Raw genomic sequence first — 23980 nt, 5'->3', positions numbered from 1 at the left:
CTCGTGTTATTAAACTTATAAAATTAAAAGTGCGTTAATCCAAGACTTTTCTGTTGTCTAACTTGTTAAGGATATTTTTGCTGGCTTTGAATCTCAAAAAGTAGTATTAAATGCACTCGTGAGAACAAGCCATTTTTTCTTAACGCAATGATGGTAGGGTTAATAATGCATTGAAAATGAAAGGATTTAGGACACGTATTGATACTCAACTGAACTAGTCATCAGTTCATCACAAATATGGAAAACTGGCGACATGAAAACTTTATTGGATGCTTTTTTTAAAGTTAAGCACAAAGCTATACAATGTGCTATCTGTGCTCTGCCCACCATGAATATCGAAACCCGGTTTGTAGTGTCGAAAATCCGTCCAACATACCAACGTGCCACTGGGGTGACCGCTTTGTTAGATATAAACTATTAATAGCTCCAGTTCAAAAGAACAGCTGCATAAGGAAGTACATTATCTGGAAAAAGGTACCTGGTGAAGATGAATTATTATGCTATTAAAATTATTTGTCAAAAACCTAATGTTAATAAAAGAAGGTATTACCTCCTTCAACTGCAATTGACATCATATGATCCAAATATTTTGTGTGCACCATATTGAATGGTCCGCTACATAAATTTTAGAATACTTGCGCGTGAGGTGGAGACAGATTTTCCCGCGGTACATACAAAGAGCCAATAATAAAGGAACAGTGTTATAATAAATAAAACACGACGGATAAGTTTAGTATTATGCTAAGCTCAAGTTTATGTTTGTGAGGTCTCAAATGCGGAAGGAAAAAACAATAAAACTTCGATGTCATGAATTTTCTGTCTCTCTAAGGTGTACTACCTATAAGAGCTACCATCAATTTCACAACAATAAAGAACCAAAACAAACGCCAACAGAAAGTTCATAACCTGTTTTCAGGATACAGTAACCCTTGAACTCCTACAGATGGTGTCCACCAACGAGAATACATTAACCCTGGAACTCCTACAGATGATGTTCAAACCAAACAGAAAGTACCTAAAGCTCCGTTAAAGGCTCAGAGATAGGCATGAGGTTTCATAATGCCAAACTTCGGGGCTTGATCCCTACATTGTACAGCTTTGCGCTTAAACTAAAGAAATAAAGCCAGATTACTTAAACCGTGCATTAGATGTGTACAAATATCTTTTGTCCATAACGTGAAATAATAGAAATATCTACAAAATGATCAATCTGACCAAAATACTCAGCTCTGGGTTTATAAACTGAAGTTATAATATGCTGATGTGTAAAGGCTCGTTTAATGAAACTACCTATTCTGTATTACACTAGTTTTTCTGTGTAACCAATGTATGATTTTGGAAGTCAATGTTTTCCTACGTATTTTATCAAAAAGTAAGTATTTATTTACATCAGTTTTGTTTAACCTTTGTCCCAGTAACTATTGTATTGAGTGTAACAAGGTTTTATGCCTGATATTTAATTCAAATATTCGTTTTTATCAAAACTGCAAATAGCTTCCTAAACAGAATATGAAAAATCTAAACATTAAGTAAACAAAACAGAAAAAAACGTCAAGCCTTTTACGTTATAAAACAATCCGGAAAGCCGCCTTCAAAACAAACAAGTTTTAACACTAAACCCTTCATTTATTTAATATTGATGACGTCCCACAATGAGGATACATCAAAACTATTGGAAAGGGATATGAAGACCCAACTATTTTGAAGAATAATCTTCTAAAGTATTTATTTAACAAACTGTTTGTGGGTCCACACGTACAACGCAGAATAACAGAGAGTTTTACTTTCTGGCATGTGTACGTGTGTTGAAACTACAGTGCCTAAGATATGGACACCTTCTCATCTCATAAAAATAAAATAGTAAACAACGGGATTTCTTCAACAAAGGATAACTGTAAATTTCAGGAAGACCTGCTAGTTGTACTTGCTTTAATATAAGCTCGTCTATTTGTGGTACTAACAGCAGAAAGTCTGGAATAAGTAGGCTGTTCCAAATTAGATCAATGAAATTACAAAATCCTGAGATAATGACTGTCCATTGTTGCAAGAGTATCAGTAAGCAGAATTCTGGGTTCGAATTCTGCTCAGTTCTAGCTTTTCAGTTGATGAACTGGAAGCAACTTTGGTAGTGATGTTGGTCATACTATTCCAACAATTGCTTGATTCGTTTATTCAGAACAAAAATCGAATGAGGGTCATTTTTGGACATAGACTTCAACAGCATATCAAACCACACGACCGAATACCCTATATCTGTATTAAATACAAACAAAGTCAAACCACTCACATCAATAACAGCAGTGGCACAGTTAGTATATATAAAAACTTTCATATGTTAACAGAACAGCCAGTTATCATTTCCCTTAGCAATATACGAATAGATTAAAACGTTCGATACTGTGCATCCATTGAAGAAATACATTCTGTTATTTAAAAGAAAATTTCCAACCACAGTAGCTTTCCATTCTCTTAGTGCAATAGTAACGTTAAGTTGGTTTTGATGTTAAGTGCAAAGCTACACAATGGGCTGTCAGCAGTGTGCCCACCATATGGAGGAATCACGCCCCGATGCAAAATGTTATGGGCTATACGCGTTAAGGCTCAAATTTCAATGTACCAGTCAGTTGTTTACACCTAGTATGAGCAACTAGTTCTGAAGAAAAACCCTTATTTTCTAACAAAAGAAAATAATAATCTGTGTTGTGAAGAAAACCAACAATCACTGATCCGCTTGGGGCCACGTGCAACAGTGCATCTCCTCAAGGTGGGTGAGCGCTGAAGATTCTAACGCATTATATCATGGATTCGCTCTGTATTACAAAAGCAACGTTTCATTATTTGGAATATATAGAGCATATCGGCTAGAACTAAGCTCGGCCAACTATCGCAACAGAAGTGTACAGAAACCAAGAAAGGCAGTTTCTACGGTGGTGGATCAAAGCTTTATAAGAGCAAGTTCTGTGTAATTCTCGTCTGCAAGAGACAAGTACATTTACTGATAAGTTATACTACTGAACACAACAGCCAATGTAGTTCTTAATTTCTACACTGGTTTATGTTGCTTATCGTCAGCTGGTATTAATATTACAGGCTGCAATACCTGTCAATTGATGGAGATTTTTTAAAACAGAAATTACATATTTCAAAGTAATAACTTGAAGAGAAACTTTATCTCAAAATTTTAAAATTATAAAAAAACGTCTACATTTGCAATTCCCTTTCCAATTTGGAATATTGAACACTATCTAAAGCGTCAACCTGCCAAAATTTCAAAAGGTAGACCTTTCGTCTTCTAAATTTGGTCCTGAAGAAGAAATGCCCACCTTTCGAAAGTGCTTGAGTTACAGTGTTTTTTTTTTTAATTTCGCGCAAAGCTACTCGAGTGCTATCTGCGCTTGCCGTCCCTAATTTAGCAGTGTAAGACTAGAGGGAAGGCAGCTAGTTATCACCACCCACCGCCAACTTTGGGGCTGCTCTTTTACCAACTAATAGTGGGATTAACCATCACATTATAACGCGCCCACGGCTGAAAGGGCGAGCATGTTGGTGTAAATGTATCTCTTCCACTACTTTCTACATCTGCTTCTCGGTCAATGAAAACACACTGTTTACCAATATGGCCTTCTATAAGCCAACCAATCAATCCATCCGAACACGTGCAGTCTGTTTACCAATATGGCCGTCTATAAACCAACCAATCAATCCATCCGTACATAACTTGTTTTTTTTTTATATTCTCTTTGACCCCTTTAAAAGATTTCCTACTGGAATAAAATTTATTCAACCTTGTAAAAGTACGAATTTTCAAAGTGCTAACAATGTTACTCAACCCTTAAATAATTTCCCATTTGAAAGTATTCAAAACCATTTTTCACTTTTTTTTTTTTATCGATAAGTTTAAGTTACTTACCCTCGTCGTTAGGTGGCACTACACACAGTTGAAAAAAACAACAACAAAAATAATTATGAACTAAAAGACGATTTTTAAAGGAGGTAAATTTATAAAAATTAAAGAAAACAAACATGGCCACGGTCTACGGGTCAGTTTTGCCATTGTAAAGACCAGTAGCTTTCCATCTGGATACACTGGTATACACGTTCGTGCAACTTCTTACCGCCCTGCACACGATTTCCTGTTGTTTTTTTAAATAACTCATTTAATTTTTCAGTCGATAAAGGTCTACAAACTATTACATGGAAAAAATATTGTCACTGTAATGCAGCTTGGTAATCATCTAAGAACACACTTCGTTAAGAAAATATATTTTAGGGTGTGTAAACAGTTTTTATAAACGTGTGAAACAGTTTGTACTATTAGTGTTAGTTACGCGTATAAAAAGGTTAAAAATACTTGCTTTAGTCTTCGATTATTTTAAAATATTAATAGGTTAACACATCCTCCCAGATACCAAAAAACATTACACGTCTCGAATAAGGACAGACCTTTTATCATCAGTTTCAAATACTGAAATGAGCAACAAAGGCACTGACGTAGAATTGTAGTTAAAATTCTGAACAGAACCAAATTTATTTTAAAATTGTATTAATACAGTTACCCGTCTGTGCCTGAGGATTAGATGTGGTAATTCAATTAGAGCGTAACTTCATTTACTAGAAAAATTAATTGTCTTGTTTTTAGATATCCATTCAACTAAACAATTAATGAAGAATAATTATTATTTTTCTTAAAGTTAACTAGTATTTCCGAAGTCGCAATCCTCATATAATCATAAAATGGGTTAAAGTGTAGCCACTGTTCATGGGTTAAATTAATATTCTAAAACTCGGTAAAGGTATTCATCACCTTTGAAACTACAGTCAGACAAGTAAAACCAAAACGGCAGCTCTCCCTATTACGGCGGTAAGTCTGATGACGTACAATGTTAAAAACTGGGTTTCGATATCTATGGTAGTTACAGCAGATATATTATTATGTAGCTTTGTGTTCAGTAACAAGCAAGTAGGCCATGCATGGCCAGGTGGTTAAGAAACTCGACTCGTAATCCGAGGGTTGCGGGTTCGAATCCCCGTCACACCAAACATGCTCGCCCTTTCAGCCGTGGGGGCGTTATAATGTGACGATAAGTTCCACTATTTGTTGGTAAAAGGGTAGCCCAACAGTTGGCGGTGGGTGGTGATGACTAGCTGCCCTCCCTCTAATTTTACACTGCTAAATTAGGGACGGTTGGCACAGATAGCACTCTTCCATATTTTTCGAAATTATTTATACACCACGTTGTTTGTAGCTCTACGCTTCTGTCAGTTACCACTACAAGCTTCACAGAAACAAACAAAACAACAGTGTTTAATAAATCTCCTTAACTACTGGTACTCCTATATTTAACACAGAAACTGGGAGATTTTGTCTAATTCAATCGACGACTACTCCCTTCCTTTCTCAGCGGGTTGAATTGAAACTTGGTATTGAGGTACACGTCGTCCAGTAGGATAAGACACCTTTAGGATTTTGTAAAATCTAGGCCTGTTTATGGAGGAAAAAACTCTAAATATATTTTTCTGGCTCTTGTGTGGTCATATCTGCAGCAATCAAGATGAAAATTAGCACAAATATAGATTTTCATGCGCCCAATAAGTTGACATAAAAAACGTTAAATTTGCTCATTCTAAGTCTTGGGGGGAAGGGGTAGACTTCAAATAAAATTTTGAGGTGAACTACACAGCCGTATATTGAGAAGTTTACATGGAATGTGGTACTCAGCCGTATATTGAGAAGTTTACATGGAATGTGGTACTCAGCCGTATATTGAGAAGTTTACATGGAATGTGGTACTCAGCCGTATATTGAGAAGTTTACATGGAATGTGGTACTCAGCCGTATATTGAGAAGTTTACATGGAATGTGGTACTCAGCCGTATATTGAGAAGTTTACAATTTTGAGGTGAATTACACAGCCGTATATTGAGAAGTTTACAATTTTGAGGTGAACTACACAGCCGTATATTGAGAAGTTTACATGGAATGTGGTACTCAGCCGTATATTGAGAAGTTTACATGGAATGTGGTACAAAGATACTGTTTTACTTGTCTCACATATTGACAAACAAAAATGGTGAACTTACCCACTTGTAGGAATTATGGAGGAAGGGGGGGTCAAGATGCCACAAAAAGCATAATTTTAAAGTTCTTTGAAAATTACTTCGCGATATTTTAGTCAATTTAATACAAAATACTTTTTTTTTACGGGTCCCATATACACACATATATGTCACTGACAAGACGGGAAATAAGAGTCGGAACTGGGATAAAGAGCGAAGTGTTCTGAAACGAACCAAAGTTCAACCTGCACAGGTCTGGTAAGAGCTTCATACGAGTTTCATCTAGCATATTTGAATGCTACTGGGGATGAATCTTTGGTTAGGATGTGGTATGCCTCTATTTTGTGAAAGCACATCAAGATCCTGAAGTCGTAAAGTCAAAAATTCGGAGCTGACCAGTGCACAATCTAGGGTGATTGCACTCCATGCGCAGAGCTGAAAATGTTGGTAATATTCATGCACTGTGTGCAGTGGTTGTGAAATAAAGAGAACACTTCACTCTACATGCATTGGAAGGACATCTTAGGTTTGATTTCATTGGTTCAAGGAAGACAATCAATATACCACGTTAATTGGGCAACAGGTCAAATCGCAACCTTATCGAAAAGTTCTGCAACCAAAAAAGAAAAAAAATTGGGAACCATCTTGGATTAGGCCTAATCCACGTGTGACATCTTGGAACTGCAGAAAGGCCTAATCCACGTGTGACATCATGAAGTCACCCCTTCACATTTGTGCACTTTATGCCAGCCAAAGCGATGACAAGTAGGTATCAAAGACAGAGCGCGCATAAAAATATTAAAACAAGAACAGGTTCTGTGACCACTTTTTGTCGATTACATTAATGGCGTTATCTTTAAGACTGTGCTTTCTTATTGGAGGAAAGTTTTGTATTTATCAAATACTTGTTGATTATCTGCTGTGTTACGTTTGGTTTGTTAACCAAAAGGTACATGTACATGTCTGGATGAATGAAATAAGTGACGGCTTCCAATGTACCGTATCTGTTTCACACTAGTTTTAACACTTTCACAACTTAAGGTCTCGTAAAAAATTGTAGAAGACAAGAAAAGTGTAAAAACAATGTTGGGTGGTGCAATGATTTTCTCCCCTACCGCGGAATACATGGATTTATTATTAATACTTTTAATTGTTACAATTTATGTATCTCAGCAGTGGTGAATGGTATGTAAACAAATCGGTAATTTGCGGGTTTAAATAAATGTACTTTACATCATTCAGTATATATATATTTCTGGCTAGTTTTAACTTTATTAAACGGAACTAATAGAAGATTATATTCAGTGTTAGGATATCTTAAATTATGCTATATGAACGGTTAAGGCTAAAAGAACAAGTTACAATATCTTAGAAACAAAGCCACGGACATAATAATTATTTGGTTTTAACTGCCAAATGTTATTAGTTAATATTTATTTTCATATACATTTTAAGTCATTATTTGTATTACGTCTTGAATAACATTAAAAAAACACAACAGTCCTTTGTGTTCTAAAACATTAAAATGCCTACATAGATCTGCTTCACGTATTAAAGTTACAATGTAATAAGAACTAATATAAAACTTTAAAAATATTCTTTGAAAATATCTCGCTTGAGCAATCTTTAGTGTCTTTTGAATAGTTTCGACACAAGTTCAACTTGATTCCACTAACTTGAAGAAATGGATTCCGAAAAGTGATTAGAATTGAAGCCATAAAAAAAAGTCTATTTCGGTGACCATTTCTGTATCTTTTATTATTCTGTTAACAAAGGTAAATATTTAAGATCATGTGTAACAAGACAGACGAACTTAGGCTTACGAGTTGCGCAGTTCACTTATCGAGTGTAGTTTTGTTAACGTTACCGTGGTAACTATACGGTATTTTGACAAATACATAGAGCAGTGCGTGCGACGAGAAATTGAATGATTATAACAGGTGCATTAAATAGTTATTTGTTGTTTTTTTCTGACAAACATTTTATCATTTTCTGGTAAAAGCTTGTTTTCTGTAAATGAGTCAGAATTTTAGGAACAAAGATAACATTGACCTAGATACTAAAATATATTTTATAAACGTGTATATGAACAAATTGATTTCACATATATTTTAGGCTAAGAGGCAGCGATCAATACGAAATGTGTTTTTTTTCAAAAAAGAAGTTACTATATATCTTGGTTCTATACTATTGCGTTAAGGCGCAGAATACTTTCTCATATAACCTTGTAATGTTGTATATAATGATTCTAAACATAAAAATGACCCTTCAAATATTAAGTATGTTAGAGAAAGGTTATTTCCTTCACTATCAGCAAGATATCCTTCAATTTGCTATTATCGTGTAAATACATTATAGAAGTACGTATTTTGTTTAAAAATACTCCATTACACGGGTTTCATGTAACAAATATAATAATGGAATCATTCAATAAAGACATTCGCAACAGTGCGTATGTTCGTTACGTCACATCGATTTGTAAGTCACCCCAGCAGTATCCGACCTTTACTTGATTACTGTGCCACTACATATATTCTCACGATAATGTGTTCTTAAAGATATTTTTACACGTATATGTTCCTTGGTTCGCTATGATTTAACTACGCTTTTTTCTTTTTTTTTTGAAACGTGAAAATATGACATAATACGGACCAACTAACAAGACTGGAATTATTTGTGGTGTTTGAGAAATATTATAATTTGTTCTATAAATTCTACTCTTATTCTTAAGCAGTAAAAAATCTCCACGTTTAAAATCTTAAATATCTGGGCGAATTACTGAAAAAGTCGGGTTAACTTCTTGTAATAACGTGAATGAAAATTTATTAAAAATCATTTTATACTCATAGTCTTAACAGCTTTAAGTTGTAGTATTTGTACTCAATATATTGTGAATTGTAATATTAATAATACCACAGACATAGTAATAAAGTTAATGCGTGATAAAAAAGAACTGGATGAAAAACCATGCATTTACAGAAAATATTAAAATAAAACATTTATCATGAGACAGCAGACACGAAGAAAAACTTAACAATACTGTATTTTTTTTATTTACATAAATAATTAAAGCAACCAGGTATGGTTTATGATGAATATGACTTGATTCATAACAAAACGACTAAAGCAAAACTTATCTTTAGTTTCTAAGAGTATTACTATTTAAATAAAACATTAAGACGAACAAATATTAATTACTATGAATATAATACGATTCATAGCACTCGGCACAACAACGAAAGCAAAACTTACCTCTAGCTTGGAGGAGTATTCTTCAGTTAAACGTTCGTTCGCCCTACTAAGTTCATCGTTTTTCTCCAGTAAGGCTTTCCCTAATTCTGCGGCAAGAATTAGGTCATTTTCTCTTCGATTTAGCTCTGCATATATATCATCATCGCTTTTAGTATTTTCAGCCTTTTTTAAATAGTCTTCGATATCGCTGTAGATACTGTGACAGTTTGGGGATGTTGGTTGTTGCATATCTTGTAATGTACAGGAACACATTATTGTCTCCAAATTACGTCTAATATCAAAACTCTGAAAAATATCACGTCTCTCTTTCGTTAGAAATATTCATTGTAATGAACACTGCCTCACAAGCAAGTCCTAAGATTAATCCATTTTGATAAGGCTATGCAAACCCTGAGCAACGGCAAAAATAACCGATATGTATATGTCAACGACAATTTAACGAAAGTAACTAACAAGTGCTTATTCTTAAGAGCTACGGTTGGAAAAATATCACATCAGACGTGGCCATCGGATTCAAGTTTTTTCTTCTTCTTAAAACCGAACATATCTGACTCATTTTCAACCTCACACGAAAGATAAATGGTTTGTTTTACCTCATACCCTCCTCTTTACCTTCCTACCTATTCCCCTGCCTAGTTACCTTCTGACAGCTACGTTCCGAAGTCACTGATCCAATGCTGTCAACATCTGAGGCTGAGAACCGAAAGGGATGCTCGGAACTCTCACTCGAAAGTAATTTAATCATTCATAACAGGTGATGAAATAACAAATTCCACCTCTTTACCTTGTACAGTCTAGCTGTATTTTGTGAATCACACACATAAAACAATCTTAAAACTTTTCAAATCATATTTTTATAACATATATTACTGTGAAAAAGGTATAGGAATTTAAACTACTTATTGTACGAAGCTCACTTTATTACGTATAAGTTACGTCATTCATACTTGTGGGCATTCACGCAAGCATGTTGTGAAAATAATTCACGGTAAAGTAAAATTGACAAGGGCAGTGTGCCTACAAGCCTTTTTGTACCAAAAAAATGTTCAAATATTCTTTGTAAAAAGAATTACGAATTAGTAACGTTTTTAATATCATACACATATTTTTTTGTTTTACTTCACCAAGAGCCACGTAAAACTCAAAGTTTCAGCAGGAACAACAATTTGCACTACCTGGATTAAACATAATACATCTAATGAAAAACCTAAACTATACATTCACTGTTTTATCAAACGCAAAGACAAGTTCCTAAATATTAAAATGAGTCTTTGAAAAACGAAACATCTTACAACAAGTGATTTTATGAAGCGTGGAAAGCCAACAATTGTCATAATTGGTTAGTATTTTGAAATTAGGGACAATCGCATACAGCCTTAGTAACTTTCGAGCAAATAAAAAAAATCAAAAATCGATTATTCAGCGATTAATAAAATATTTATCTTAGAAAAAATAACAACGTAAAAGCTGAACTTTGTGAAAATAGAAAAAAAATCATCAAAATGCATTAAGCCAGATGACGTTTGTTTAAAAGAGTTATCCTTGTTCACTAAACTTTTGTGTGACATCCGAGGAGTTTAGAAATTATTTGTGATTTTTAATAGTGAATTTAACGTTATTCATTTTGACACAGACGTTAACTGATGTTATCTGAAAGTTTGTAGTGTAGAGAATCATAAATGTATGTTTTTGCTAAACGTTTAAATTACGAAGTTTTAACTGTAATATTACCACTAGTGATCAGTAATTGTAAAGAAGTGGAATAACAGATTGGGCCTCTGGCGTGTGGATTTTATAAGCAATACAGCGAAATATTTGATGGTGTGAAAGGAAACACCATAACTGCAAAACGTAACAACATACTAGTGAAATACACACAACAACAATGTAATTACTTCATTAGGTATATTATTATCAGTCCTTTTATAAGTTAGGCTAGCTTTCGAAAACCTCATAACATTTTACGTTTTCACGCAGTATTAAAACATTTGAAATCTTACATTCGTACACTTGCTATACGTGTTTATTACGGCTAATAATATTTAATGCTAATATATTTTGTGTATTCTAGCAAAACATCAACAAAAATTATTGCTGGTCCTGAATTCTGATAATCTTCTGTAAGGGTAAAAGGTAAGAAAAATAGTTTAAGAAATACTCAGTTGAGGTCAATACATTCGATAAATTAATATATATATGTGTGTGTGTGTGTGTGTTTGTTTTTGAATTTCGTCCAAAGCTCGCGAGGGGCTAGTTGCCCTAGTCGTCCCTAATTCGGTAGTGTAAGACTAAAGAGAAGGCAGCTAGTCATCACCACCCACCGCCAACTCTTGGGCTACTCTTTTACCAACGAATCGTGGGATTAAACGTCACATTATAACACCCCCACAGCTAAAATGGCAAGCATGTTTGGTGCGATGGCGATTCGAACTCGCAACCCTTGGATTATCTTAAAGCTAACCCTTATCATTCATAAACGTATCAAGCTTTCTTTTAAGCTCACTCAAATTAATTGCTTCCACAACATCCAAAAGCAAGCCATTCCAAGAGGGTCTGGCATGGCCAAGTATTTAGTGTGCTTGTCTCATAATGTGAGGGTCGCGGGTTCATATGCCAGTCCCACAAAACATGCTCACCCTTTCAGCCGTGCGAGCGTTATAATGTTACGATTAATCTCACTAATCGTTGGTAAAAGAGTAACCCAAGATTTGGCGGTGGGTGCTAATGATTAGTTGTCTTCTCTCTAGTTTATCACTGTTAAATTAAAGATAGCTATCTCATATAGCACTTGTGTAGCTTTGCGCGAAATTCAAAAACAAATAAAAAAATTATTCCAAAAACCTAGTACCCATTAGAAAGTTAAAACTGTCTCAACTGAAAATAACGTTCATGTCCGATTGTCCTACTATTTTCGAAGTTAAGCATGAAAAAAAGCATCGCTTCTGTTAATATTCTTTACAACTCAATCACATTCCTCCTAACTCTTATTTTTTAAAGAGAAAACAGTTTAAGAAATTTCAACTGGTACTCGTATACAACCCCTCTATCCCAAACACCATTCTAGTAACCCTTCTCTGAACCTTTTCCAACAATTTAATGTTTATCCTAAGGTAAGGAGTTCAAAACTGAACACAATATCCTAAATCTGGCCTAACTATGGATATATACAATGAAATTATAATCTCTTTAGACTTGTATTTGATAATTTTGTAGATACAACCTCAAATCCTACTTGCTCTACCATTAGCAACAGCAAACTGCTTAAATAGCTGTAGAGATTGATCAACTACTACATCCGTTTCTTTTGACACTGTTGAGGATAATTCCATTCAAATTATATTTATAATTCAAATTTCTGTAGCCACCATGCATTATATTGCGTTTATTAGAATTCAAACCCATTTGTCGTTTATTTACCCAACTCACTAAATGATCTAAATCATTTTGTAAATCAAAAGCATTATCTTCACAGACCCAAAACCTTGATATCATATGTAAATTTAAATAATTTATTGACCATTCATTCATCTACGTCATTAATATAAATAAAAAAGCAACAGTCCTAAGACTGACCCTTGAGGTACCCCACTTGTGATATTCATGCAGGTTGACTGAACTACATTTGTAACAAACCTTTACTTTCTTTTATTCAACCACTCTTCCATCCAATTAGTTAACTTATTCTACACACTTATATGAATTACTTTCATATACATGCTTTTTTATGCAGCACATTGACAAATGCTTAACCAAGATATCATTATTTTTTTTATCTCCATATGAAGCGAAACATTGAACCTAATAGAGCAATGATCACTTGCACCCAAATGTTCTCCAATTTCCACCCTCTCATTCATTTCTTTATTGAAATTAACAATAAATCTGAAATAACATTATTTGTAGTAGGCTTTTTGACTAATTATATAATTGTCTGTTGTTTAATAAAAAAGCTATACAATAGGCTATCAGTGCTTTGCGTATTACCAGTATCGAAACTTGATTTTTAATGTTTTGGACTCTCATCAAGTGGATTATAAAATGAAATTTAGAAAATAACTAATAAGACAAATGGATGTTTTATGTGAAGGATATTTGAAGTTGAATGTTATATTATATTCAGTATGGTTCAATATTCTGTGATTAATTATTTTGATCTACCTTATTAACAGAATATTTTGGTGAGGAATATAATTATCATTTTCTATTTTACCGAGTTATAAATCTTAGATTTTATCAATGTTGTGAGATATGCTTTTAGCACAGATAGTTATCGAATTGCTTCACTAAAAATTAAACAAACCAGATTTTTAAATCTCATAACCTGTTTACTTGCCAGAGGAAGTTGTGGGTTTTAATAATAACATTAATATAGGCCTAAAAATTCTAATTTAACTGCAAAAGTTTCCTCGTGCATTAGAAACTGAATTGTAAATACGAGATAGTCCTAAATTTTTTTGAGTAGATAGTAGAGGGCACCATGTAGTATGTTAGCTGATGCAGATACTTTTAGGAAGTGCGTTGATATTATTTTACGTTAGTTCTAGACTTAAATAATATTCAATGTAATTTATAACGTGGCCTACAACAATTTACAGGTGTTTAAGCTTACGGAAGCGTTAAAGCTAGAAATGAAATAATCTGTTGTAATAACGTGGACTAAACATGGAATTATTTTCACCTGATAATTTAAAAGATCCTACTACAAGTTTATTACTAATTATCTGGATTACTCGAGTGCTCGAGGGAAGCTATGCAAATTCATGATTGATGAAAGGTTATTTTAGGACATGAAAAGTTACCTCCCTTATACGTACTTGGAGGAAACACCCATAAAACTGCAAAACACAAAACATGAAACCATTAGCTTGTATTTATGTTCTCATGGATCCACTAAATATCCACACTAAATTTGAAAGAGATCCATCCATAGGAGATGAGGTAAAGGTAGGAAAACGTCCATAAAAACCACAAAATGCAAAAATGAAAGTTTGTATGTACCTTCACATGAACCCAATAAACTGCAAAACAGACTTTGGTGAAGATCATCTATACCATACAAAATAGTTACATGGACTAAGAACAGATGGTAGTGTATATTTATATTGCTGATGGTAGTGATGATAGGCATTGTTATTATATACCATTATAAACAATAATATATAGCATAATAGTGAAAAAACAAAATAAAAAACAAACAACCAGCCTTTGTGATGTTTGGTTTGTTTGGAATTTCGTGTAAAGCTATATGAAGGCTATTAGCACAAGCTATCCTTAATTCAGCTATGAAAGACTAGAGAAAATGCAGCTAAACGCAATCACCCACGGTCAACTCTTGAGTTACTCTTTTACTGACGAATAGTGGGATTGATCGTTACATTATAATGCCCCCATGGCTGAAATGGCGAGCTTGTTTAGTAGGACAGGAATTCGAACTCGCGACTCTCAGATTGCGAGTCAACGTGTCGTGCAATCTCTGTAACGCAATATGTTAGTTCCATAAATAATTTAATATTTCGGGAAATGGACGTTTCAAAAAGAACTAATCCTGATTTGGTAATGATTAAAATATGACGTCAGAAGCGATCTCACAACCTTGTCATTACCGTTTTAGAGATCACAAATCCAAAGGTTAATGCTGCGTCAAAAAAAGACACAAAATTAAGGACAACGCCACGCTTCTTGGAGTTCTCATTGACAAACATGTGCAGTAGAATATGGAGAGTGGAGGAAGAAAAGCTTTTGTTCTGATAAACGATAAAAACAATCTAGTGTGCAAACATACCACTGGGTGACGCTACAATAAAAACATCATTACCAAATCGGAAGTGAAATACGTTCTTGTCGTCTTGATAATTTGGACCTCAAAATAATTTAATTTTAGATAATATAGCGAAATCCTCTTCTCGGGATCTGGTTCTTATCTACTGATTATTTTTCAACATCACTTTAAACTAGAGTGCCCAGGGTATGAGTCCTGTCACTGCAAATTTGTGCATCACAAGTTTTTGGCCGTGAATACAGTGTAATAGTAAATGTCAAATGATATTGCTAGAGTGGCGAAAGAACTGGTGTAGGGGTTAATGGTCGAGTATCTTCCAAAGAAACTTCTTTCAAGTCATGTTTTTTTTTTATTTTACATGGATACATTGTTAAATATTGTTTATCTTTTATTTCGTGCATACATTGTTAAATATTGATTATTTTTTATTTCACGTGCATACATTGTTAAATATTTTTATTTTTATTTCACATGGATACTTTGTAAAATATTGTTTACCTTTTATGCCCGATGCAGCCAGGTGGTTATGACACTCGACTTGTAATCTGAGTGTCGCGGGTCGGATCCCCATCACACCAAACATGCTCACACTCTGTGATGTCGAGAAAACCCACTTGTAGAGAAATATATATGCAGAAAAACGAAACGTTTGGGTTGAGAAAATATTTTGCCCCCCCGCTAGTACAGCGGTATGTCTCCGGATTTACAACGCTAAAATCAGGGGTTCGATTCCCCTCGGTGAGCTGAGCAGATAGCCCTATGTGGCTTTACTATAAGAAAACACGCTTTTAGGCCTGGCATGGCCAAACGCGTAAGGCGTGCGACTCGTAATCCGAGAGTCGCGGGTTCGCGCCCGCGTCGCGCTAAACATGCTCGCCCTCCCAGCCGTGGGGGCGTTATAATGTGACGATCAATACCACTATTCGTTGGTAAAAAAGTAGCCCAAGAGTTGGCGGTGGATGGTGATGACAAGCTGCCTTCCCTCTAGTCTTACACTGCTAAATTAGGGACGGCGAGCACAGATAGCCCTCGAGTAGCTTTGTGCGAAATTACAAAACAAACAAAGAAGTTTATTTTTTATTTCACATGCATACATTGTTAAATATTGTTTTTTTTTTTATTTCACATGGATACATTGTTAAATATTGTTTATCTTTTATTTCACATGCATACATTGTTAAATATTGTTTATTTTTATTTCACATGGATACATTGTTAAATATTGTTTATCTTTTATTTCACATGGATACATTATTAAATATTGTTTATTTTTTATTTCACATGGATACATTGTTAAATATTGTTTATTTTTTATTTCACATGGATACATTGTTAAATATTGTTTATTTTTTATTTCACATGGATACATTGTTAAATATTGTTTATTTTTTATTTCACATGGATATTGTTAAATATTGTTTATCTTTTATTTCACATGGATACATTGTTAAATATTGTTTGTTTTTATTTCACATGGATACATTGTTAAATATTGTTTATTTTCTATTTCACATGGATACATTGTTAAATATTGTTTGTTTTTATTTCACATGGATACATTGTAAATATTGTTTGTTTTTATTTCACATAGATACATTGTTAAATATTGTTGGTTTTATTTCACATGGATACATTGTTAAATATTGTTTATTTTTTATTTCACATGGATACATTGTTAAATATTGTTTTTTTTTATTTCACATGGATACATTGTTAAATATTGTTTATATTTTTATTTCACATGGATACATTGTTAAATATTGTTTTTTTTTATTTCACATGGATACATTGTTAAATATTGTTTATTTTTATTTCACATGGATACATTGTTAAATATTGTTTATTGTTTTTTTTATTTCACATGGATACATTGTTAAATATTGTTTATTTTTTATTTCACATGGATACATTGTTAAATATTGTTTATTTTTTATTTCACATGGATACATTGTTAAATATTGTTTATTTTTATTTCACATGGATACATTGTTAAATATTGTTTATTTTTATTTCACATGGATACATTGTTAAATATTGTTTATTTTTTATTTCACATGGATACATTGTTAAATATTGTTTATTGTTTTTTTATTTCACATGGATACATTGTTAAATATTGTTTATTTTTATTTCACATGGATACATTGTTAAATATTGTTTATTTTTTATTTCACATGGATACATTGTTAAATATTGTTTATTTTTTATTTCACATGGATACATTGTTAAATATTGTTTATTTTTTATTTCACATGGATACATTGTTAAATATTGTTTATTTTTTATTTCACATGGATACATTGTTAAATATTGTTTGTTTTTATTTCACATGGATACATTGTTAAATATTGTTTATTTTTATTTCACATGATACATTGTTAAATATTGTTATTTTTAATATTGTTAAATTTTTTTATTTCACATGGATACATTGTTAAATATTGTTTATTTTTTATTTCACATGGATACATTGTTAAATATTGTTTATTTTTATTTCACATGGATACATTGTTAAATATTGTTTATTTTTTATTTCACATGGATACATTGTTAAATATTGTTTTTTTTTATTTCACATGGATACATTGTTAAATATTGTTTATTTTTTATTTCACATGGATACATTGTTAAATATTGTTTATTTTTATTTCACATGGATACATTGTTAAATATTGTTTTTTTTTTATTTCACATGGATACATTGTTAAATATTGTTTTTTTTTTTATTTCACATGGATACATTGTTAAATATTGTTTATTTTTATTTCACATGGATACATTGTTAAATATTGTTTATTTTTATTTCACATTACATTGTATATTTTTATTTTTATTTCACATGGATACATTGTTAAATATTGTTTATTTTTATTTCACATGGATACATTGTTAAATATTGTTTGTTTTTATTTCACATGGATACATTGTTAAATATTGTTTATTTTTTATTTCACATGGATACATTGTTAAATATTGTTTATTTTTATTTCACATGGATACATTGTTAAATATTGTTTATTTTTTATTTCACATGGATACATTGTTAAATATTCTTTATTTTTTTATTTCACATGGATACATTGTTAAATATTTTTATTTCACATGGATACATTGTTAAATATTGTTTTTTTTTTATTTCACATGGATACATTGTTAAATATTGTTTATTTTTTATTTCACATGGATACATTGTTAAATATTGTTTATTTTTTATTTCACATGGATACATTGTTAAATATTGTTTTTTTTTATTGTTTCACATGGATACATTGTTAAATATTGTTTATTTTTATTTCACATGGATACATTGTTAAATATTGTTTATTTTTTTTTATTTCACATGGATACATTGTTAAATATTGTTTATTTTTTATTTCACATGGATACATTGTTAAATATTGTTTATTTTTTATTTCACATGGATACATTGTTAAATATTGTTTTTTTTTTATTTCACATGGATACATTGTTAAATATTGTTTAAATATTTTTTTATTTCACATGGATACATTGTTAAATATTGTTTATTTTTATTTCACATGGATACATTGTTAAATATTGTTTATTTTTTATTTCACATGGATACATTGTTAAATATTGTTTATTTTTTATTTCACATGGATACATTGTTAAATATTGTTTATTTTTTATTTCACATGGATACATTGTTAAATATTGTTTTATTTTTATTTCACATGGATACATTGTTAAATATTGTTTTTTTTTATTTCACATGGATACATTGTTAAATATTGTTTATTTTTTATTTCACATGGATACATTGTTAAATATTGTTTATTTTTTATTTCACATGGATACATTGTTAAATATTGTTTATTTTTATTTCACATGGATACATTGTTAAATATTTTTTTTTATTTCACATGGATACATTGTTAAATATTGTTTGTTTTTATTTCACATGGATACATTGTTAAATATTGTTTGTTTTTATTTCACATAGATACATTGTTAAATATTGTTTGTTTTTATTTCACATAGATACATTGTTAAATATTGTTTTTTTTATTTCACATGGATACATTGTTAAATATTGTTTATTTTTTATTTCACATGGATACATTGTTAAATATTGTTTATTTTTTATTTTGGATACATTGTTAAATATTTTTTATTTTTTATTTCACATGGATACATTGTTAAATATTGTTTTTTGTTTATTTCACATGGATACATTGTTAAATATTGTTTATTTTTTATTTCACATGGATACATTGTTAAATATTGTTTTTTTTTATTTCACATGGATACATTGTTAAATATTGTTTATTTTTTATTTCACATGGATACATTGTTAAATATTGTTTTTATTTTTATTTCACATGGATACATTGTTAAATATTGTTTTATTTTTATTTCACATGGATTTCACATGGATACATTGTTAAATATTGTTTATTTTTTATTTCACATGGATACATTGTTAAATATTGTTTATTTTTTATTTCACATGGATACATTGTTAAATATTGTTTATTTTTTATTTCACATGGATATTGTTAAATATTGTTTATTTTTATTTCACATGCATACATTGTTAAATACTGTTTTTTTTTATTTCACATAGATACATTGTTAAATATTGTTTTTTTTTATTTCACATGGATACATTGTTAAATATTGTTTATTTTTATTTCACATGGATACATTGTTAAATATTGTTTTTTTTTATTTCACATGGATACATTGTTAAATATTGTTTGTTTTTATTTCACATAGATACATTGTTAAATATTGTTTATTTTTTATTTCACATGGATACATTGTTAAATATTGTTGTTTTTTTTTATTTCACATGGATACATTGTTAAATATTGTTTTATTTCTTTTCACACGGATACATTGTTAAATATTGTTTTTTTTTATTTCACATAGATACATTGTTAAATATTGTTTTTATTTTTTATTTCACATGGATACATTGTTAAATATTGTTTTTTTTTTATTTCACATGGATACATTGTTAAATATTGTTTATTTTTTATTTCACATGGATACATTGTTAAATATTGTTTATTTTTTATTTCACATGGATACATTGTTAAATATTGTTTATTTTTATTTCACATGGATACATTGTTAAATATTGTTTATTTTTTATTTCACATGGATACATTGTTAAATATTGTTTATTGTTTTTTTATTTCACATGGATACATTGTTAAATATTGTTTTTTTTTTTATTTCACATGGATACATTGTTAAATATTGTTTTTTTTTATTTCACATGGATACATTGTTAAATATTTCACATTTTTTATTTTATTTCACATGGATACATTACATTATTTCACAATACATTGTTAAATATTTTTTTTTTATTTCACATGGATACATTGTTAAATATTGTTTATTTTTTATTTCACATGGATACATTGTTAAATATATTGTTTTTTTTATTTCACATGGATACATTGTTAAATATTGTTTTTTTTTATTTCACATGGATACATTGTTAAATATTGTTTATTTTTTATTTCACATGGATACATTGTTAAATATTTTTTTTTTTTTATTTCACATGGATACATTGTTAAATATTGTTTATTTTTTATTTCACATAGATACATTGTTTTAAATATTGTTTATTGTTTTTTTTATTTCACATGGATACATTGTTAAATATGTTTTATTTTTTATTTCACATGGATACATTGTTAAATATTGTTTATTTTTTATTTCACATGGATACATTGTTAAATATTGTTTATTTTTATTTCACATGGATACATTGTTAAATATTGTTTATTTTTTATTTCACATGGATACATTGTTAAATATTGTTTTTTTTTATTTCACATGGATACATTGTTAAATATTGTTTATTTTTTATTTCACATGGATACATTGTTAAATATTGTTTGTTTTTATTTCACATGGATACATTGTTAAATATTGTTTATTTTTATTTCACATAGATACATTGTTAAATATTGTTTATTTTTTATTTCACATGGATACATTGTTAAATATTGTTTTTATTTTTATTTCACATGGATACATTGTTAAATATTTTTTTTTTTTATTTCACATGGATACATTGTTAAATATTGTTTTTTTTTTATTTCACATGGATACATTGTTAAATATGTTTTATTTTTTATTTCACATGGATACATTGTTAAATATTGTTTTTTTTTATTTCACATGGATACATTGTTAAATATTGTTTATTTTTTATTTCACATGGATACATTGTTAAATATTGTTTATTTTTATTTCACATGGATACATTGTTAAATATTGTTTATTTTTTATTTCACATGGATACATTGTTAAATATTGTTTATTTTTATTTCACATGGATACATTGTTAAATATTGTTTGTTTTTATTTCACATAGATACATTGTTAAATATTGTTTGTTTTTATTTCACATAGATACATTGTTAAATATTGTTTTTTTTATTTCACATGGATACATTGTTAAATATTGTTTATTTTTTATTTCACATGGATACATTATTTTTATTTCACATGGATAATTGTTAAATATTGTTTTTTTTATTTCACATGGATACATTGTTAAATATTGTTTGTTTTTATTTCACATGGATACATTGTTAAATATTGTTTTTTTTTTTATTTCACATGGATACATTGTTAAATATTGTTTGTTTTTATTTCACATGGATACATTGTTAAATATTGTTTATTTTTTATTTCACATGGATACATTGTTAAATATTGTTTTTTTTTATTTCACATGGATACATTGTTAAATATTGTTTTTTTTTTATTTCACATAGATACATTGTTAAATATTGTTTTTTTTTATTTCACATGGATACATTGTTAAATACATTATTTCACATGGATACATTGTTAAATATTGTTTATTTTTTATTTCACATGGATATTGTTTATTTTTATTTCACATGGATACATTGTTAAATATTGTTTTTTTTTATTTCACATGGATATATTGTTAAATATTGTTTATTTTTTATTTCACATGGATACATTGTTAAATATTGTTTTTTTTTATTTCACATGGATACATTGTTAAATATTGTTTATTTTTTTATTTCACATGGATACATTGTTAAATACTGTTTATTTTTTATTTCACATGGATACATTGTTAAATATTGTTTATTTTTTATTTCACATGGATACATTGTTAAATATTGTTTATTTTTTTTTTCACATTGTTAAATATGTTTATTTTTTATTTACAATACATTGTTAAATATTGTTTTTTTATTTCACATGGATACATTGTTAAATATTGTTTATTTTTTATTTCACATGGATACATTGTTAAATATTGTTTTTTTTATTTCACATGGATACATTGTTAAATATTGTTTATTTTTATTTCACATGGATACATTGTTAAATATTGTTTTTTTTTTATTTCACATGGATACATTGTTAAATATTGTTTTTTTTTATTTCACATGGATACATTGTTAAATATTGTTTATTTTTTATTTCACATGGATACATTGTTAAATATTGTTTATTGTTTTTTTATTTCACATGGATACATTGTTAAATATTGTTTATTTTTTATTTCACATGGATACATTGTTAAATATTGTTTTTATTTTTATTTTACATGGATACATTGTTAAATATTGTTTATTTTTTTTATTTCACATGGATACATTGTTAAATATTGTTTATTTTTTATTTCACATGGATACATTGTTAAATATTGTTTATTTTTTATTTCACATGGATACATTGTTAAATATTGTTTATTTTTATTTCACATGGATACATTGTTAAATATTGTTTATTTTTTATTTCACATGGATACATTGTTAAATATTGTTTATTTTTTATTTCACATGGATACATTGTTAAATATTGTTTATTTTTTATTTCACATGGATACATTGTTAAATATTGTTTATTTTTTATTTCACATGGATACATTGTTAAATATTGTTTGTTTTTATTTCACATGGATACATTGTTAAATATTGTTTGTTTTTATTTCACATAGATACATTGTTATTTCAAATATTGTTTATATTTTTTATTTCACATGGATACATTGTTAAATATTGTTTTTTTTTTATTTCACATGGATACATTGTTAAATATTGTTTTTTTTTTATTTCACATGGATACATTGTTAAATATTGATTTTTTTATTTCACATAGATACATTGTTAAATTTTGTTTATTTTTTATTTCACATGGATACATTGTTAAATATTGTTTTTTTTTTATTTCACATGGATACATTGTTAAATATTGTTTTTTTTTATTTCACATGGATACATTGTTAAATATTGTTTTTTTTTTATTTCACATGGATACATTGTTAAATATTGTTTTTTTTTTATTTCACATGGATACATTGTTAAATATTGTTTATTTTTTATTTCACATGGATACATTGTTAAATATGTTTTATTTTTTATTTCACATGGATACATTGTTAAATATTGTTTATTTTCTATTTCACATGGATACATTGTTAAATATTGTTTATTTTTATTTCACATGGATACATTGTTAAATATTGTTTATTTTTTATTTCACATGGATACATTGTTAAATATTGTTTATTTTTTATTTCACATGGATACATTGTTAAATATTGTTTATTTTTTATTTCACATGGATACATTGTTAAATATTGTTTATTTTTTATTTCACATGGATACATTGTTAAATATTGTTTGTTTTTATTTCACATGGATACATTGTTAAATATTGTTTTTTTTTATTTCACATGGATACATTGTTAAATATTGTTTATTTTTTATTTCACATGGATACATTGTTAAATATTGTTTTTTTTTATTTCACATGGATACATTGTTAAATATTGTTTATTTTTTTATTTCACATGGATACATTGTTAAATATTGTTTTTTTTTATTTCACATGGATACATTGTTAAATATT

The 23980-nt window shown here is 29.2% G+C and overlaps 1 protein-coding gene across 2 annotated transcripts in view; it reads right to left on the bottom strand.

Annotated features, from left to right (window-relative positions):
• The window catches only part of LOC143256295 (bicaudal D-related protein homolog), a 67472-nt gene extending 57326 nt beyond the window's left edge, over positions 1 to 10146 (bottom strand). Inside the window, exon 1 of one of the 2 annotated variants that reach the window (XM_076513351.1) lies at positions 9310 to 10146. In XM_076513351.1, the coding sequence (XP_076369466.1) occupies positions 9310 to 9561 (252 nt within the window). In that variant the 5' untranslated portion in view covers positions 9562 to 10146. The remainder of the gene's footprint in view (positions 1 to 9309) is intronic. The other variant, XM_076513350.1, reaches the window with a different exon arrangement.
• Positions 10147 to 23980: the final 13834 nt, after the last annotated feature.

Source organism: Tachypleus tridentatus, chromosome 7 (genome assembly GCF_004210375.1).
Source record: "Tachypleus tridentatus isolate NWPU-2018 chromosome 7, ASM421037v1, whole genome shotgun sequence".
In the NCBI taxonomy this organism is placed as follows: Eukaryota; Metazoa; Arthropoda; class Merostomata; order Xiphosura; family Limulidae; genus Tachypleus; species Tachypleus tridentatus.
The sequence above is the reverse complement of the archived record's forward strand: the minus strand, read 5'-3'. Positions and strand labels throughout refer to the sequence as shown.